The sequence below is a fragment of the Artemia sp. Qi Xiang Cuo genome, chromosome 15 (genome assembly GCF_049724085.1).
Source record: "Artemia sp. Qi Xiang Cuo chromosome 15, ASM4972408v1, whole genome shotgun sequence".
NCBI lineage: Eukaryota > Metazoa > Arthropoda > Branchiopoda > Anostraca > Artemiidae > Artemia > Artemia sp. Qi Xiang Cuo.
The window spans coordinates 33,416,855-33,437,460 of record NC_142808.1 but is presented as its reverse complement, the minus strand read 5'-3'; the positions used below and the strand labels follow the sequence as shown (position 1 = coordinate 33,437,460).

The following is a 20,606-nucleotide window of genomic DNA, read 5'->3' as shown; positions in this document are numbered from 1 at the left end:
GGATAAGAGAAAAAAAACTGAATTGTGGGATAAAAAGATTGCAAAGAGTCATTAAAGGCATTAAACCATTAAGAAAACGCAAGAAATAATTACTGGTAAGAACTATTATTATTTCGTTTCATTATTATTACTGAAATCCAGCTTGAAACGGCATAGTTTGGCGTTTCTCACGCAAGGATCGTCTTGGTTGGGGTGTAAAAAGGGATTCTTCTGGAACTTCGATTGTCCCCTTTTCTTTGCTATGATTTCTTTCAGTAGAATTTGTTTCCTGCTCTTGCGTGATTACCCTGAATCCTTCTTGAGCGGGAGATTTCTCCACACCCTCCTCTCGGATTTCTCGATTATCGGTATCTCTATCAGTTGTATTTGCAGAATTTTCCAAACTATCTGTACTCAACCTTAAGCAAATCCTTGGTGATACCTTGCCTTCTGGAGTGGTTTCCTCATTATTTAATTCTCCCAATTTTTTTTTCGTGTCCTGTTTGACTTTGTTATACTTTTATTTAATTGTTGGGTTGATTTCCAAAAAGACTGCATTATTGCTTATTTTTTTCATGCGTCGCACATTAACTAGTATTCTTTTTGCTGTAGAAAGTTCTTGTAGAAGAAAACAATTGCCACCTCTAGTTGGGGCTAGGACAAACTATGGACCACGATAGGGAAGTTGTAGCGATCCTCCTGGGTTTCTTACATATACTAAATCTGAAATGTTTATTGAACTTTCTACCGAGCTTTTATCATGTTGTTGTGCTTGTACAACCCTTTCTTTTTTCAATTCTTTGAGACAGATTTGGTGAATAATAAATATCTCTTCCAGGAGATGTTTAACATAATCCTCGAATGTCAAAAATCTTTCTTGAATTGGGCGTTTGGTAATTACATCAAGAGGGGTTCTTGGCACTACTCCATGGCAGATGAGAAAGGGATAAAATTTTCTAGAGGAGCATACCGAATAATTTAACGACAGTGCAGTTAAAGGGGCCATTTCATTCCATTCATTTTTTGTAGAATTACAGAATGTTTTCAAAATAGACTTAACCGCTTTAACCCTGTTTTTAACTAAGCCATTCGACTTAGGATGTGTCAGTGAAATGTGTCTAATTTCAATTCCGAGAAGTTCTGCCATAGAATTTAGGACTTTCGATCTATACGACATATGATTATCGCATAAAATGATATCAGGGATTCCATATTTTGAAATTATCTCCTTTACAATGAAGTTACGAATTGTTTGAGCATTAATGTTTGGGACGGGTACTACTATTACATATTTGCTAAAATGCTCTACAGCTATTAGGACATGCAAATCTCCGTTTGCACATTTATATGGCATAGGCCCTGCACTATCTATAGAAAATGCATGAAATAAGTGCGATGGAGGAATATTTTCAGCCAAACTTGGGTTCAGCATAGGACCCGTTATATTTCGACGAAGACATGAATCACAATTTTTGACATAATTTTGTACGAGTACCGGCAAGTTTTCAAAAATTGTAAATTCGCGTACTCGTTCTAGCGTTTTTATATACCCTTGATGGGCACCTAACAATAATTTGTTATGCATTAAGGCAACGGTTGTGGAGATAAGTTCTTTTGGTACCAAGATTTTATATTTATTTACGCGTCTTTTATCTCCAGTACTATCGACTGCATAAACTAGCCCATTATGAATTACCAGTTCATATTTTAGAAGCCACTTTGGTAATATGTTTGCTTCATCTGCCTCAATTTTTAGCCTGGGAGACTCTATACCAGGATCATGTACATGATTTTCCTGTTAGCCAAAGTTTGTTCCACCAGTGTGAGCTAGAAGGCCAACATTGTCTGCATTCCGATGGATGCAATCCTTTTTTGCATCCCTTAGAGGGGCCCCACGGGCTTCCCTCTGGATAACATGACCCCTTGTCATGACTTGCTCGTGATCAATAGGCACGATAGGCCTACCCCTTACGGTCGACCGACTATTACAAATTACAGAATTTGGGTCCGAGTCCTGAGACTCCATTTCCCGAAAATCAACTCGTTGTCCGGGTACAGTTTCCAAAAATTTGTACGCTGCTTTTAGTTCTTTATCGCGCTTTTGAGCCTGTCTGAGTTCCTTCTCTCCTAGTCCAATAAAATCAACATATTGACCTTGAAGGCAGTCAAATTCCTGTTCCAACTCATCAAGATTAACTTCTGTATTTTTCAACAAATTCAGAAGTAGGGCGGCTCAAATAGTCGCTAGGATTTTTAACTCCAGGAATGTGATGAAAGGTAAATTGCTCACTGTCTATTAAAACAGCAATACGGTATAACTTCCTATTTACGTCTTTAGCTCTCTTTAAATAAGATAGGGCCCTGCAATCTGTATAGCAATGTGTATGAGCGGACCATAGAAAGGTTTTTTGAAAATGTTTAATCCCGGAATAAAGTGCGAATAATTCTCTATTATGATTGTCATATCTAGACGCGGGTCCACTGAGAATTTTAGAATAGCTTGCAACTATTTGAAAGCGATCTGTGGTTTTACATTTTACACAAAGTAGAGTGCTAATTGCTTTCATGCTAGCGTCTGTGAACAAATGAAAATCCTCTGATTTCGATGAAAAACGGAGTAGAATTGCGTGTGGATTAGTAAGTTTGGATTTTAGTTTTTCATAAGCCTCCATTTCGGTGGGTCCAAAAACAAATGTGACATTTTTGCGAGTTAGGCAAACCAAAGGATATGAAATTTCTGCGTAGTTAAGGTAAAAACTTCGTAGAAATGAAGTCATGCCTAGGAAACTACGAACGTCAGAAACGTCCTTAGGCGGTGTCATCGCCGTAATTGCTTTAACCTTTGATTCCTGGGGAGAGATCCCTTCGGGTGAGACTTTGAATCCTAACAGATTGACTGAATTTGCAGAAAAAACAGCATTTTGATAAATTGAGTTTAAGGTTGAATTCACGTATCCTTTCAAAAAAAATTTGTAAATGTCTCAAATGATCTTCAAATTTTTCGCTTTCCGTATGTATTGTTAGGTCATCTACGTACCAACTCAGAAAATCAGAGAAATTTATTTAGTCATTTGTTTTCCTAGGGACGTCCCGAAAAATGATTCCCAAAAATTCTAAAAATTGCCTAGGACTGCTTTTAGCTCCCATTTGTGCTTTTAAAAATCGATATGGCATACCTTTAACATTGAAATAAAATAATTGGCGACTTTCTTCGGATAAATTTCACGCATAAAAAGAGTGTTTGATGTCTAATGTGGAAAATTGTTTTTTTCCTGCCATATTAGTTATAACTTCTTCAATTCTGTGAATTTCCCATTGACTATCTTCAATGCCTTTATTGACTTCTCTAAGATCAATTAAGAACCCACTCTTTTCCTCATTCCAAAGATGTTTGGGTAAGATTTTGCTCTCTTTATTAGGTTTGCCATTGATAAAAACAAGTGAGTTGAATGGTGATCGACCCACTTCGATAATCTTAGCTCAAAGCATTTCCTTAAAGTGTTTCATTATTACTTCCAGCATTAAAAATGGTAATGGAAATTGTTTTTTGCTTTTATTTGGAACTATTTCATCAATTGGAACGACAAATCCAACTAATTCAATACCCCCAATATCACAAGCAGTGCGAGCGAATACATCTTTAAATTTACAAATAAAGCTTTAGATTTCTCACAATTTTTATTGGCTAACTCTCCATTATTGATATGTTTTAAAAATTTATCATTAGGCCATTCAGTTTTTAAATCTACCTGAGTTTTATTGCTTTGAGAAAATTCATTTTCAGCACAGGCTGCAATTAACCCAGAGCTTGAGGCTAAGTCGTTTGGGAGAAGCTCAAAATGTCCAATTAATTTACCTCTTAATAAGGTTAATTTATCTTTCGTGGGGTTAAAAAATACAAAGGTAAATGATTACTGATAAACTTGACTGATTGACTCTGAAATACAGGTTTGCCACGTTGGTGAAGGCGTGAACATCAGGCAATCCCCATGAGATACAGGACTTTGGTTACTAGATTGTGGTTTCACTTTGATTATTCTAAAAGAGTTTGGTGAAGTGGTTATCTGTTTAGCTACATATACATTTCCTGTACAAGCGTTACCGGTGTTTTCGGCAAAAAATGCGCTAAAATGTTCTTGATATAGACTATTGGAGCCTAAACTGATTTGGTTTCAACGGGTATCAAGAGAAATTTCTAAACAATTTAAGACATCATAGCCTACTATTAGAGGAAACTTAAGTTCACTAATAACGAGAAATTCCCAATGAATTTTTTCCTTGTTTCATTCCGTCAGATATAGCAACAAGAATTTTGATTTTCCCCAAAACATACAAACTATTTCCACTCAAGGATTTTACAGCTGAAAATGACGTTTTAATATTCTTTTGTATTTGCCCCGGAAGGCTGTAGAATAAATTTTCCGATAATAGTGACCTTTGACAACCGGTGTCAATAAATGCTAAGATTTTAATAGATTCGCACAATATTACATCATACATAAATGGAAATGAGACACAATTGGTTGATTCTGGTATGCTCAAGTAACAAACTTTTGAATCAGAACAGTTCACAGAAGAAATATTATTTATTAGAGGACATTGCATAAGGTTCGACTCGGCCTCCGGTAAAGTCGAATTATTTAGTTTTTTTGGTTTCCTTGTGGTAGATTTATAGGAGCTGGCGCTAAACAAAATTTTGACTTATGCCCTATTTCACCACAGCTGCCACCAATGTGAAGTATGGTATATTTCTCTAAAGAAATACCGTCTTATTGGTCCCCAGTGGGGGGTGATCAAGCCTCCACGAGGACACGACCTTGGGTAGCGTGGTAGGCAGGATTCGTATCTACTCAAGAGGTTGCTAAAACTACTTTAATAAACGAATAAACAAAATACAATACTAGAGTACACTTGTGAACAGTCCTCTTGAAGCCGTAGAGAATTCGAGCTATAGTCAACTTGCACCGGCTGGCACCGTTGATTTGGAAGTGGCTGCTACACTTTCCAAGCTCGTCGTCTAGGTTGGCTAGTGGAGGTTACTGGAACTCTCCAACGGCAGTAATGTGGAGTTTTTTGTTACACTCTCCCAGCGTACCTTATATTATAGAAAGGTAGAGGCTGTTCGAACCCTCCCAGAGGCGTTATTCTGACCAGTCGTCACTTTTGGCTTTCCAAGCTGAATTGTTCTCAAGGTGTCTTTACAACTATCTAATCTTCCCCTTCCCAAGCAGACAGTTCTGGGTCCATGACCCCCCAAAGTAGCCTCTCATTGGCTGGCAGGTTTTTGGTCATGTGATCCACTACCTTGAATAGAAAAGAAAGCAGAAACAAGTACATAAAACAACACATACCTAACTATACCCTTGAATTGGAACATGCACTAAAATTTCTATACAATAACAATTTTTGACATTCGAGGATTATGTTAAACATCTCCTGGAAGAGATATTTATTATTCACCAAATCTGTCTCAAAGAATTGAAAAAAGAAAGGGTTGTACAAGCACAACAACATGATAAAAGCTCGGTAGAAAGTTCAATAAACATTTCAGATTTAGTATATGTAAGAAACCCAGGAGGATCGCTACAACGTCCCTATCGTGGTCCCTATTTTGTCCTAGCCCCAACTAGAGGTGGCAATTGTTTTCTTCTACAAGAACTTTCTACAGCAAAAAGAATACTAGTTAATGTGCGACGCATGAAAAAAATAAACAATAATGCAGTCTTTTTGGAAATCAACCATCCAAGAAAACATACATAAATGTGACAAAATTCCTGTTTTTTCATTCTCATTGACAAAAAAACATAAACCACGTGGTTCTATGCCAATATATGGTGTTAAAAAAAGTTGTAGGTGGCAGCAGGGGTGTCGCGTGGGGCTCAATAAGGCCATTCTACTTATATATATATATATATATATATATATATATATATATATATATATATATATATATATATATATATATATATATATATATATATATATATATATATATATATATATATATAATTTAACGGCAAGCAGTGTGAGGCTCCTGGGGGTAGTATCAGCCATCATATCTTCGATAAGTCAGAGCTTGATTTGGGAAATGATAAAAAATTAAGTTAAAAAAAATCTCAATTTAAAGGAACGAACGACATTAAAACTTAAAAACGAATAGAAATTATTCGGCATTTTTATAAACTCACTTATTTTTTTATAATTTTTAAGTGTCAGGCCCATCACTTAAAACAAATGTCTTCTTAACCAATAAGCATGACTCGATCAAACTGGCTTCAAAAAAATTAACAAAAATGTTCGATGGGTATAATTTTCTTTTCTTTTTTTTATGAATTCTCTTCAATGTTTAAAAGGAGACCAAGCGTACTGAAATTAAAATCTTCAAAAGTATTAAAAGTGAACCTGGTCAGAGAAACTTCTGAACGGTTCGTATACACATACAGAATGGGTCAACTTAGGAAATTTGTTATCCTGCGAAACACTGACATAACGTAATCGTCAAATTTTCGCACCAAGCAAAGAAATAATTGGCTTGTACGGCCAACTCATTGATTACCAACTTCCTCAATACAAGCCACCTCATGAACAAGCCTGTTTACATACCAACTATTAAATCAACGCTTGACTAGCTTCCCAGCGGAAGGCAAAGCGGTCATCAGCCAAGTAAAAGAAGCCAGTGTCTTGGAAAAAGTTGATTATTCTTCACTGAGACTCAGAATGGTAAGGATTGACTAAAGCTTTTAGTTGGTGATAAAGTGAGAAGAAATTAGGATGCCGGTAAGATTTTCTAGGCTAGAACCTTGCGTGAAACCAAAAGCTATGTAGTTTGTTAAATATGGAGTGATTTGGTGAGTGATGCTTTTATATATTCCTCTTAATAAAAACACTGAGCTTAATAATATTGCAGACGGCACGTTTTTTGAAAGTCACAAAACTCAAAAAGAAAACTTTCTGGAAAGAGCGGAAAAAATTGCATTGAGCAATCATAGTATTTCACACTCAGTATAGATACTACTTATAATTATTCTTATAAGTACCTAAAAGCAAGTAAGTTCGCTTGGCTAGGAATAGTATCTATTCCAGTAACTTCGTAAATCCGTCTTCTTGCTGTCTTATGTCAATGGATATTTCAAGAATTTTCTATACTTCAGAACAGGGGCGCAGATAGTAGGGGGGTGCCCCCCTCCTCCTCTCCCCCCCCAAAGTTCCAAGGCGTTGGTACGCAGTGCTGACGACTTAGAACTTAGGGCGTCTTAATTTAGCTGGCGTCTGCGTTTGTCGGTACAATGAACGATTTTGTTGGCATATTCTTTATTTCCCCCCCCCAAACTCAAAAGCTTAGCTTCACTCTTGCTTCAAACGTCTGGGAAGATTTTTTATCGGTCCTGTCTCCACCCTTTACAGCCCGTAAGGCCTAAAAGATTGCCTAAGGATCCGTAGCGCATGTAAGGTTTTAATTTGGTTTTTGGCGCAAATTCTAAAAACATAAGCTGATTATAAACAAAGTTTGCGCATTATGAAGGGTGAGCCCAAAGATATTCTTCTCTGCGCATGCATCCAGTGAATGTATATTTTGATTTTGAAACAAACTCAAGCTTGGGATAGAATCTGGCCCACTTCATAGGAATTATCTATGACGAGAAGGAGACTCAAAGCCAAACTATTTTTTTTCTTTTTTTTGAAACGAGACAGGATCCTGCATATAGTCTTTTAAGCCTTAGAAGTAGGGACGGTTTGAAGGTATAAACTTAAAGCGTCTTCGCACCCCTAATCCTTGTCGTAGATCGAAGCCTGGGTTAGCACTAAAAATTCGACATTCTAATAAAAATGCTGTAATCAAAAAACGTAACCGTATAATGCAGCTAGAAAAATATATATATTATAATATTCAAAAAACTCCCGATGATGGACGAGTTTAAACTTGTTTAACCGTCTAAAATTAAGAAGCTGTTTTGCCTGTGTTTGATGTTAAGTCACTTCCAAAGAAATGGTTCCCAACCTGCATATAATAAATTAACATTTCACTGATGCTGATTTCTAGCCAATCCTTCTTAAAATGCAATTAATTAAGATCTAGGCCAATCCATCCCGGCTCTTTTTTTTACTAAATTGCATCTGTTGATACAAAAAAAACCACTCTTGTGAGAAAATATAAGATATAAAGGCAAAACGGTGACTGCTTTTGAACTCGGAAAACAGTCATAATACATAAACAAAACTCTAGAGGATTTGACCTTAACTATAAATCCTAAGGAGGAGTGTCTTACCTCCCTAAGAAAAAAAACCCTCAAGTTTGAGCTAGAATCTGCCTGTCAAAGTCTGTAGGGCCTGACATGGTAACTCACATGACATAAGCTGGATTCTTAGCCAAATTTAATTTTTTATTTAATATTTTTTTTATGTTTTGAAGTACACTATGAAGTCCAATAAATAGGTTACATAAGACGTGATGAACCCTTTAGTCCTTACATGTAAGAAAGTGGTGGAGACATGAACATGAATAAACATTTTAGGCCTTAACTTAGGCTACATGGTATTGTGAAAGTTTTATTCAAGTAGTATTACGATTGAGGGCCAAAGGGACATTTTTTAAAACATAATTAGCCCCTGTCACCTATATTTTCATGAATTAACGCTACTAACTGTGAAGATGATCCGAATTGTATATCTCAAGTATCACCGTACCTATTTAAGGAGAAAAGAACTATGACTCTCCCACAGTTGGTGCACTGTGGTGGTGAGACGGGCATAATAGCGCAATGAGGTATATTATTATTTCAAGGATCCTCATCTTCGTTTTAGGCGGAATGAACAATAACTCCCCATTAAGCGCGCACCCCATCCTGGTTTAGAAGAAGTTAACAGTGATTATCCTATAGATGGCGTACTGTAGTCATAACGAACACAATTGTGCATATGGGACAAATTAAAATTCTAAGTATTGTCATTCCATTTTGAGCTTTCTCAGAAATAGCTGTCAATGTTGTTTCAAACCTATTACCAATAAATATCAGAATATAGCATAAAAGTAGATATTACAGGTTTTTTTTTAAAGTCACGCCAGATATCTATATTTCAAAAAAGGAAAAACGAGGGGTGGGGTGTTTTAGCTGAGTGAGAAGACCTTTGTAGTTTCTATGAAGTCAGAATTCAAACTTCAGTACAATGGACATCAAAATAAAATAAAAAAAAAATATTTGCCCTTAAAACTCATCTTAGGTCTTTTTACACCTAAAAACTGCAATTTTCTAAGACTTTCTTTTTGATTGTTTCAAAATTAATAAGTTTTTAGGACAGTATTACATTTTCTTTTACGTCTTACTGTGGTGAATCGTGAAACTAAACAAGCGAAAATAATTTGTTGAATCTAAAACCGCTTTTTCTACCTAGACATAACATATTAACAACTTGTTGGTTCCAAAGGACATCTACACCTTCAAAGTAGTGGCGTAATTTCGTCAACATTCTGGGAGGGGGGGGACAAAGTCGGAGCCAATTTTCCCAACCAAGTGACAATGACAGTGAAAACTGAAAAATGATCATTATATTACCATAAAGGCAAAGATATACTAAAGGAAATTTACCTGTTTCTCTGGATACTTGAATTATGCTGGCTTATTTTAGTTTTGACAAGATTTTTGCAGAAAAAAAATATCAGCTGGGGGGACAAACTTCGGTCTGGAGGGGAGCCTCCTGCTCCATAGCAAAGTACGCCCCTGCTTCAAAGTAAAGCTAGAGAATTTTCAGGTGTTTGGTGCCATTCGTTTTGCGGAACTTTCACAAAAATATTTATTTCTTTTTGTTTAACTTGGCACTCGCTACTACCAAAATCTCCATAAACTATAGTAGATCTTACGTAGATCTTTGCCATTAACGAATGAGTTCCTGATCATCCGGTCAGTTTCATTACAGTTAATACAACTTCTTTATGAGAGGGAGTTAAAAAGACATACTTTTTATTCAGTCTTAATATAATATTTTCCTTCTGTTGCCACCATGTTAAAGAATTTTCCAATCTTAGAATGAGTGTCACCCCGAATGACTTTTCCGTTAAGCAAACCCTATGATGGGTCTATTTTAGGCTCAAATCCAGCGCTTCCCAAGTTTTATTTCAAATAAAACCAGCCTAGGAAGGGCCTCCAGGCCCTTCCCATAGATTGTAATTTTGATTAACATCTCCGTGATTTTCCATATTATTCATGTAATCCACATGTTTTCCTCATTTACCGAATTTATCCCCCATCTGGCCATCTCCCCTGGTAAATTTCTGGGAACATGGCTAGTGAAATTCAATTAGTGCCCGTGATTTATGCCCTGTGTATGTCCACCTCATATAAAGGCTTAACTTACGACCTACACTTGCTACCTAATAGCTCTAATCTAATGGATTAAGGATTTTGCAGCCTTTCACGCTACTATGCTTCAATGTTTGCATATTTTTGTTTTAACATTCTGCTTAAGCTTGGTTGATCTGGTCTTGCTAAAAATTGGAAAATGTATACTAATCTTTTAAACAGTCATTCTTAACAGGTGCAAAAGTGTCATCTAACGAATAAAATTTGGGCTGAAGGGTTATCAATAAGTCTTGTCATTGACAAAACATTGTCCAATAAAGTCTCCACTTTATATTTGAATCTCAAATAGCATATTATTTGCCATTACTCAGTAAGTATTTTTGCAATTGAGTCAGGCAGCTGGATCTCTTGGAATCGAGATCTGGTCACTGGATCTCTTGGATTTCCAAAAGTCCGCTTTTTCGGCTTTCATCGCCTCCTTCCACTCACCAAGGAACAGCATCTCGGGCCTTTTATGCTGTTTTTCAATTGAGCAGTACTCAGATCTTCAGCCCCTCGCGAGGAAAAATTCGCTTATCTTAGGCAATTCGTCATCTGAGGATATTTGTTCCCGACCGTATGCTCGCTTAGCATCTTGAGGTTGGCAGCCTGACCCTTCACCCATCATTCAAATGTACCTGCTTTTTACATCGGAGACGCTAATTTTGCAAAATATAAAAGTTAGTATGCTCTCAAAAGCATTTTGAATAAATTTGAAAATGTGTACTAATCTCTTTGAACAGTCATTCTTAACAGGGGCAATATTGTCATATAATGAAAAAACCTGGGCTGAAAAGGTAATCAATAAGTCCGTCATGGACAAAACATTGTTAAAAAAAGGTCCCCACTAAATATTTGAATCACATATAGCATATTATTTGCCATTACTCAGCAAGTCTATTGCAATTGAGTTGAGCAGCTGGAGATTTCTTAAGAAATAATGAAAGCGGGTGACGGCAAGAAAAATTTGAGAAACCTTACTCTAAAAAGATATTACAGTTGCTCAACACTGCCCTGTGATTTGATTCATGTCAGTCCTTTTCCTCGCAATTACCTGCCGAGTTTTATACAGAAAATGTTAAATAAATCAGAATTGAATAATACAATAAGCAAACAATGAAAGTAATTTCCAATAATGAAACTAGTTTCCCAATAATTGACTTGTATTAGCTATCTTCCGTTCTCGCTGTTCCCCAGCATTAAGCGGACTTACCCAGTAGGCTAAGCCCAAACAGCATAAAAATCTATGTCGCCCTTTCACCTGGAAGTCTAATGGACATTGGCGGTCATGAATTTTTTAATCTTTTTCGGTCTCCAATTGCGTTCAAATAGCTCGAAGAAATGGTAGACTATCTGAATTACCCTTACTGAATGTCTTTCCTCATTAGCTCTGCACTAAGATAAGAGCCACCACGAGGAAGTGAAAATAATCATTTTTGATACAATTTTGAAACAGCTATGCCAGCTTTGCCTCTCACAGAGACTATCTGTCTTGGCTTTACTCTAATTATGCTTTTAAGTCTTATATCACTTTCACCAATTTTTTCACTTGGACCAGTTAAATTTCAACAACCTGGTTACTGTGACTTGTCACCAGCTACAAAATAACTAACGGTTTTCTGTATTTCGATGAATTAATAGCGAAATTAATTCTTAATTTTTTAGAATTTTTGGTTTCCAAGGTTTTATTTATAAAATTTGCACTGAATCATTCAAATTTACCGAAAAGGTTGTGTAATTCTGCAACCTCTGTGAAGAATGAAGGGGGTGATAGGAGTGATCCTGTATTGCATTGCAGGTCTATAAAAGTATTCACCTTTCAAGCTTCTAAATTTAAATTATGCATTACAAACCGTGCTTGGAATTAGAAAGTTGACGATACGCAACATTTTTGATACTTGACATTCTATGGGCTCCACAATAGGCTACTAGTACAGAGCTCGTTGGTGGGTTATATAAATTCCAGTTAAAAAATGTACTGATAAAATATTTGGCTGTTTTGAAATTTAACAGGACTACCTCTCCTTAGTAATTCATTTTGAGGGATTTTGGGTGAATAAGAAAAAACAAATAAACATATTTAAATGTTTCTTACCCCAAAATTTTTAAGCTTTCAAATCCAAGAGCAATGCAACACTCTTTTTATCTGTAACTTTTAAGCTTTTAATATGTAAATAAACATTTTTATGCGTAGAACTCTCACTGGTAGATCATAGAAAGTGTCCATATAGAAATGAAAACTCGTTCTAGTAAGTTTAAATTCAGTTATGGGCAGCAATTAAGCCAGTATTAGATTAGGTTGGCTCCCCCTCTCCATGGATTTGTTAAAAATTTTCGTTTGTCTACCATTTTCTTGTTTGTTCGTTACTTATATCATATTTTAAAGTTTTCTCTGGTTCAAGTTCTTTCAAGTTCTTTATTAATCAATAAAATTTTTTATTTTTTTTGACAAAACTATCAAATTAATTACCCACAGTGAGAATAACTCGTGTGTGGGTTTATATACAATCAACAATAAATAACTAATACTATCTCCAGATACTGGAATAGAAAGATTGCTCTTCAACTCTCCGTACGGTAACAACAAACAAAATCCGCAAAAAATCAAAATAACCAAATAAATACAGTGAAATGAGGAGCATCCACCCCAGAAAATAAATCAAATTAATAATTACTGATTAAATGATTCATTAATCTAATTTTATTATTAACCAATGAATTATTCAAATCAGTAAAATTGTGGAATTTATTCCAATTATATATAATACTATGCCTTGGTGAAAAACGGGACCTTTCATATTTTATTAAAGCCTGACGAACATCATAACTGTCACTGGTCCAATATGCATGCACAACCTAATCATCATCCTGAAAAAATTTATTATGCATATGAAAATACTCTCAGGCAAAAGACCTTGAACGTGTTTAATCATATAAGGCACAGAATGGATAAAAGAGAAAAAATCCAGTGGAAGGATATTTAAAATTTGATACATACTTTTTGTTGATGATTTACCAGGGTAAGAAAACAGGCTAGGCAGGCAATTTTTCAATAAACGCAGAGCTTTATTTTGTTGCCTTTGAAGAGGAAGAATATGAGTTTTAAAAGTATTCAAAAAAATAATGGGACAGTAATTTATATATGAATGCACTAGAGAATGATAAAGAGATTTCAAGGCAAAAAACGGCAGAACAAATTTCAGATGATTCATCATACCAATATTTCTGGCCAGTTTCATTCGAAGATAAATTGCATGGCTTTTAAATGATAAACTTGAATCCAATATTATCCCGAGATATTTAATGTAATCAACTCTTTCAATTTCAATAGGTAAGCCTTGAATATTAATCGTCCCAATTTCCGGTGCTGTTTTCCCGGTTCGAGAGTAGATGATGAATTTTGTCTTAGTACAATTAATAGTCAATTTATTTCTCGAAAACCATAAGATAAGCCTCGACAGTGCTGATTCCAACCTAAGCTTCAAAGATCTAGAGTCGAGGCTGCTGACATTGCATGCCGTGGTCTTGACGATCTTGCCGTAAAAACAGCAAAGAATTTTTTCGGTGCCTTTGGGGTTCCAGAAAATTTATATTTAAAGAATAATTTAACATGGAAAAAGCCTAGCCAAAAAAAAGACGCTATGGACAAAATTTAAAGTATTCTGAAAAGTATTTTCTAGATGAAGGGAAGTTTACACAATTTTAAAAGATATAATACCGACTAAATAGCCACTACAACAAACTGATCAAATATTTCAGCGCGAGTGCATATCAGTTCATGTTGGCCAGGCTGGCGTTCAGATTGGAAACGCATGCTGGGAGCTCTACTGCTTAGAACACGGTATTCAGCCAGATGGTCAAATGCCTTCTGATAAAACGCTAGGAGGAGGAGATGATTCTTTCAACACATTCTTCAGTGAAACATCAAATGGAAAACATGTACCAAGAGCAGTTTTCCTCGATTTAGAACCAACAGTCGTCGGTAAGTTCAGGATCCTCAATATAGTTTTTAGGGTGTAGATTAGATATAGGAAACCAAGATCGCTATTAATACTAAGAATAAAATAAAAATATAATTATACAGGCTAGTGGACCAATGACTTATAAGCTCACAGGGAAATTTAAACAGCAAAATAGACATAAAAATCTATATTTTGTATTTATTTTCATAAAGCAGAAGCATTCGTTTATCCAGTTATATTTTATTTACAAGTTCGGTAGGTTTTATGCAATTTTACATAAATTAAATAAAAAAAACAAGTTTTTTAAACTGAAAGTAAGGAGCGACATTGAAACTTAAAACGAATATAAATTATTCGGTATATGAAAGGGGCTGTCCCCTCCTCAACGCTTCGCTCTTTACGCTAAAGTTTTTTATTGTTTTAAAAAATAAAGTTGTGAGACAGAGTCAAACTTTAGCGTAAAGAGCGAGGCGTTGAGGAGGGGACAGTCCCTGTCATATACGGAATAATTTCTGTTCGTTTTAAGTTTTAATGTCACTCCTTACTTTCAGTTTAAAAAACTTTTTTTTTTTTAATTTCTGATCGTTTTTTAGTTAATGCCGCTTTTATTTTGGCTCACCGTCATTGAATAATTAAACAAAATTTGCATTAAAACTTTACTTTTTTTTGCTAAATGGATGTCTCTAAATTTGGTTATGACGTAATTTACAAATTAACTTACGTAACTAACTTCTATATTCGTATATTTTTCTTCTGGCGAAATATACAAAGTTGTAGATTTTTGCAGATATGAGCTTGAAACCTATGTAATAGGGTTTTATGATACACTGAATCTGACAGTGTGATTTTCATTAAAATTCTTACACTTGTAGGGGATGTTTCCCCCCTCTTTAAAAAATCGGGTAAATTTTCTCAGGCTCATAGCCTTTGATGAGCAATACTAAACTTAATAAAATTTATATATTTAGAATCAGCATTATAAGCCCATTCTTTTGATACATTTATTGACATCAAAATTCCATTTTTAAAAGTTTCGATTACTATTGAGCCGTATCGCTTTTTTTTATTATTTTAGATGAGGGGGTTCTCCCCGTAGGCAATACCACGCTCTTTACGTTAAAAGTTAAAAAGAAATTTAATTCTCAAACCCCTGAATCACAAAGGCCGTTTAATTAGAATAGATAGCTCTTTTGAAAGCACTGAAAAAAAACTGTAGCGTAAAGAGCGAGTTATTGACTTGGGGGAGAACCCCCTCATATACGTTATAATTTCTGTTCGTTTTAAGTTCTAATGTTGCTTCTTATTTTCAGTTGAAAAAAACTTGTTTTTTTTAATTAATTTCTGATCGTTTTTTAAATAATGCTTGGAAATCCGGCGCCCCCTTCAAAGAAATGTCCCTTACCCCAAAGAAACATCCTGCACGGAAATATTCTACCGTGTAACCCCTCCTACCGCCCCACGCTATAGAAAAAAATTCTTCCTGATAATATATGTATACTTCACAATAGCCAATAAGTAAGTGTGGCAGTTCTAGTACCCCCTTCATCGCAACTTCCCTTCCCCCATGTGACCTCCCATCGTGGAGAAACTCTTCAATCTAACCCCCTACCCACCCACCCCCACTACCAGAAAAAAACCCTCCTGAAAACTTCTGTATACTTCCCAATAACCAATACTATATGTTAACATTGGGTAAAGTTCATAACTCTCAGCCCTCTTCCCAGGGATTTTGGGGGATTATGTTATTCTGCAAGAGATAGTTTTCATATTTTAGCCCATACTGAGGAAAATGGCTATCTAAAAATTTTGATCGGTTGACTTTGAGGAAAACATTAGCGTGTGAGAGGGTCTCTTTGTCTTCCATTTTTTGGTCACTTAAAGAGGGCACTAGAACTTTTAAGTTCCGATCCAATGAGTCCATCCATGATATTCTAGGACTGTTTGGTGTATTTAGTCACCCCTGGGGAAAAAAAACAACAAATACACACGCATCTGTGATCTTTCTTCTGGCAAAAAAAATGCAAAATTCCAGATTTCTGCACATAAATGGCTAAACCCTCTACAGTGGGGTTTTATTACACAGTGAATCTGGTGGTGTTATTTTCATTAACGTTCTATAACTCTTAGGGGGTCTTTCCCCCTTTTTTGGAAATCAGCAAAATTTGATCAGGCGCGTAACTTTTGATGGGTATAACGAAACTTGATGAAAGTTATATATTGGAAATCAGCATTGAAATCTGATTCTTTTGATGTATCTATTGGTATCAAAAACCCGTTTTCTAGATTTTCGGTTACCATTGAGCCGGGTCGCTCCTTACTTACAGTTCGTTACCACGAACTGTTTGATTACACAGGTTCCCCATATGGTGACATTTCTCCGTTTAGCACAAATTGTAAGTTTAGAGGCAATTTTTGTATCACTTTTGACAAAACAAACCAATTCATTCAAATTTGTAATTGAAACCAGTAATGATCTCAAAGCAGAAGCCTATTGTCCTATATATTTTGTCCTCGTTTAGATAAAAAAAAAGTTCTATACCAAACAAAAACACACTTCGAATAACATTTTTTGAGAGCTCGCCTTTAGTTTCTTAAGCTCCGCTTAACTTAGTTTTGTCTGTGGCATTACTACATTCTTTTCAGTGAAACTAATGTGTAATTTTTGATTTGATCAATAACGAAATACACTATTTCCATAAATTCTGCACGATCCATTAGAAGTTATCTTAGCCATATTTCAGGAACATATTCGCATTTCTTAAGAGACAATATTTGCAGCACCATCTTCATCTTCAATAATATTCGAAGCCTCTTCGTATACAATATTACCCAAAAATTTGAGAGAGTTCCTGTTTTTTAGCTGTACCAATTTTTCAGCTCCGTTTCTTTGTTTAACTTGATGAAACAGAAATACATTGTTAATACACTTTAGCTCAAAGTCTATGGGCAGATGGGGACAAGGTACAAATAACACATTTGTCCACATTATCATTAAGGATAAGAACAATTATGACTAATCTAAGAAACTTTTAATATTCGTTTGTTTTGCCTCATAGCATATAAGAATAGTTGTGGTAACCAGTCATAATTCTGTCTTTCTAAACATGTTTTTAAAGAAAATAGTTGGCTTGTTTAAGCGTGAATGTGAAACCACAGGACGTCACGGTAACTTGATCGGACAAATTGGCGAGCTCATTCAAGTGTACCGTTTTATGTACCAGACATAGCTTGATTAGGAGCTGTTACTCACAAATTTTTCAGACAAATCCTATCTTTTTGACACGAATGAAACGTGTACGTCTGACTAAATCAAATTCTAAAGCTACATTACAAATTATTTTTTTGCCAAACCACCCTGCGCCCTTAGAAATGACATGGTGAGAACAACCACCCTGGGGCTTTCAATAAACAGGCACAAAATATTAATGCAGGTACTGAAGCCAAGTGAATTTCTTTATGCGCCTATGCAATACATACTCTCTCAGTGTTTTCCCTTCATACAATCATTTCTTTTGTGTAGCAAATACACGAACTACAAATTTTGAGACACGGAAATATGCCCACGATAAGTGAGGGATGGAAACTAAGAAGCATTTAAGGGTAAGGGAGGACCACAGCAAATATGAACAACTCTAGGCTTCCACAACAAGGATCAAAAGTTAGCTCTGATCAGCAGCAATGGAAGGTGGTGGACTCTGGCAGTACTCTTTAGCTGTAGAAGGTGCCAAAAGGATTGATGGACGAGCAGCCCTTGATAGCGTGTTAACCACTGCGGACTTGACACTACGACATGTGCAAAAGTAATACCAGATAAAGCACAAATTCATGAAGTGCAAATTATCAAGCACCTCCAAATCTTGCACCATCAATCACTCGTGCTGACTTTGAGGAAATGTGTGCTGATCATACGTGAAAATACGTGACGACTAAAACTCAAGCCAAAATTAAATCATCATTACTTCATGATGGAAGGCTGAACTTCATTCAAGTAATAATTTTGAATACAACTCCCAGCGTTGAAAAGAGAAAAATTAAACCATAACTCTTTAAAAAAGGAAATAATCTAAAGTCAAAAGAGAATAAAAAGAAAACACCAAATTAGTATATACAATAACTTCTCCGTTTAAAGATTTACTGCACTTCAAGATTTACTTCTTTTCTTGGTACTTATCTGTTAGCTAGTACGCACTCGAGAATTTGGACCGGTACTGTTCTAGTAGCCGGGCAACACGCGAGACATCCACTCAAGAAAAGTAGAGATCAAATGGGCATTACCCGGTAATTCCTATCTGACGCTGTATAAACAAGAGGTTTCTCACTCTGGGAACTATACTTAAACTTTAATTTTTTAAGGTTTAGGGGGGAAAAGGTACCTCGGTTATGTTACGTGTTTAATATATGCTATGCTTTTAGCATCATATAGCATCAGATGCTATTTCATATATTTAATATAGCATCAGATTGTCGTAGACAAATTAAACAGCTGTACTATGACACTCTTGAGCAGGTTGAAAATTGTCTTCTTGATGTCGAAATGAACCAAGAATCCATCCAGGAAATCGTCTTAGTTCGAGGGTCAACTAAAATTGATCAAGAAGATCAAGCGACATGCGCAAAATTATCAGACCAAGGTTTTTTTAATGGCTCTGTAACATTTACTTAGGTTAAGCTTAAGATAATGACTGATACTTATCTTATTAAGGAACGTCCTCTCTAACTAACTTCAGAGCAAACCATCTTTCTATTCAAAATTGAAATGAAAATAAAACAACCGATAAAACCTGTAATTATTGCAGTGAACGTTGATTTTTTTTTTTTTTTTTTTTTTTTTTTTTTTTTTTTTTTTAACCAGACCAAAGAAGTTAACACCAGAAAGTATAATAAAAATGTGATAAAAGCAAATTGCAAATGTGAGAAAAATGTGAGAAAAGCAAAGCAGAATTTTGCAAATTCTGCTTCATAGGAATACAAGCCATATTGACGAATATATTATAAACTGACATCAAAAGAAACACTAGTAAACAAACTTGGTAGATTTTCTTTTATACCATCAAAAGGATTATTTTCAAGCTCGCAAAGGCGACTCTCATGGCTTAAAATATTCACAAAAGCAGGTTTCGCTTGGAGTCCATTCAAGTCACCAGAGGAACCAAAAAGAAATCATTACTTAAATTAATTACAAAAAATAATTCTGAACATACAAACCCTACAAAAAAATGCAAAAGATACTCACATCTGATATGCCATAGTTTTTGTTTTTAAAACAATCTTACATGTAATTTTGTGTATCTTACATGACGATTAAAAACACAAGGACAAGTCAGGAAATCTGCTATTTAGTATTGTGTATGACTGCAATTTTCTTCTGATTTGAAATTCTAATAAAACAGCCTTTTTGTTTAAAAATTTCATGTATAACCTAGGTTAAACCATTATAATGGTAAAGCTACCAGAGGTATTTGTATATCATTATAATTGAAAATTGAATACATTTTTCTTTTGCTAATCTAACGGAAGTACTTCTTTTGTAAAGTCAAAAAAATATTTTAAATCACTGTTTTCATGGAAAGTTTTGCCTATTATTATATGTCCATGTGTTTTCTGGATAGTTTCTGCTTTATGCACTTGTTAACAGTGTTGTATGGTCTACATCTAAGCTAATCCATCCAGCTAGCAAACGTCAACCACATTAATTTCTAAGACTTTTGGTATGCCATCAAATATTTGGAGGGGATATTATGGTTGGAATATAAAACAAAAGCTTTTTTATAGTAAGGCAACAAAAAGGATAATGATATATAGCTAGTCGAAGGATTTGTACCATCTAATGGATAAGAAACTTGAAGCACACGTTGTGTTTTGATTGTGTGTACTCAGAGCGACTTTTTTTTAAGGAAAAAGCAGTCGTTAGAGAACTACTGAGTTTTTTTCTAATCAACTTTCATTTTTCAGACGAGGTCAGGACAGGAACATATCGTCAACTCTTCCATCCTGAACAGTTAATAAGTGGGAAAGAAGATGCCGCCAATAATTATGCCAGAGGTCACTACACAGTGGGAAAAGAAATTGTAGATCTGGTTCTCGATAGAATCCGGAAACTGGCTGATCAATGTACAGGTAATTCGGCAAAATATGCATTGTCTCCTAGTTACTTAAATTTTTTGGGGGGAGGGGTCTTCCCCCCAATTGCCAATTCCCCCCAATTCTCCTAATTGCCAAGCAGATATTGCCAAGCTAATTGCTTGGCAATTAGGAATTCGGTTGGGTAGAAGGGCTGATTTTAAACGAGAATTCAGGCTGATAAACTAACGCTGTAATTTCCGAAGCTTAA

The 20,606-nt window shown here is 35.4% G+C and overlaps 2 protein-coding genes across 4 annotated transcripts in view; one reads left to right on the top strand and one right to left on the bottom strand.

Annotated features, from left to right (window-relative positions):
- LOC148943588 (integrin alpha-PS4-like) overlaps positions 1–20,606 on the bottom strand; it is a 338,717-nt gene that overhangs the window by 292,848 nt on the left and 25,263 nt on the right. The gene's annotated exons all lie outside the window — the stretch shown is intronic.
- Positions 6,616–20,606, top strand: part of LOC148943587 (tubulin alpha-1D chain-like) — a 40,100-nt gene continuing 26,109 nt past the window's right edge. Inside the window, exons 1-3 of one of the 2 annotated variants that reach the window (XM_089101820.1) lie at positions 6,616–6,699; positions 14,073–14,295; positions 20,228–20,392. In XM_089101820.1, the coding sequence (XP_088957946.1) occupies positions 6,697–6,699; positions 14,073–14,295; positions 20,228–20,392 (391 nt within the window). In that variant the 5' untranslated portion in view covers positions 6,616–6,696. Of the gene's footprint in view, positions 6,757–14,072; positions 14,296–20,227; positions 20,393–20,606 lie in introns of both variants that reach the window. The other variant, XM_089101819.1, reaches the window with a different exon arrangement.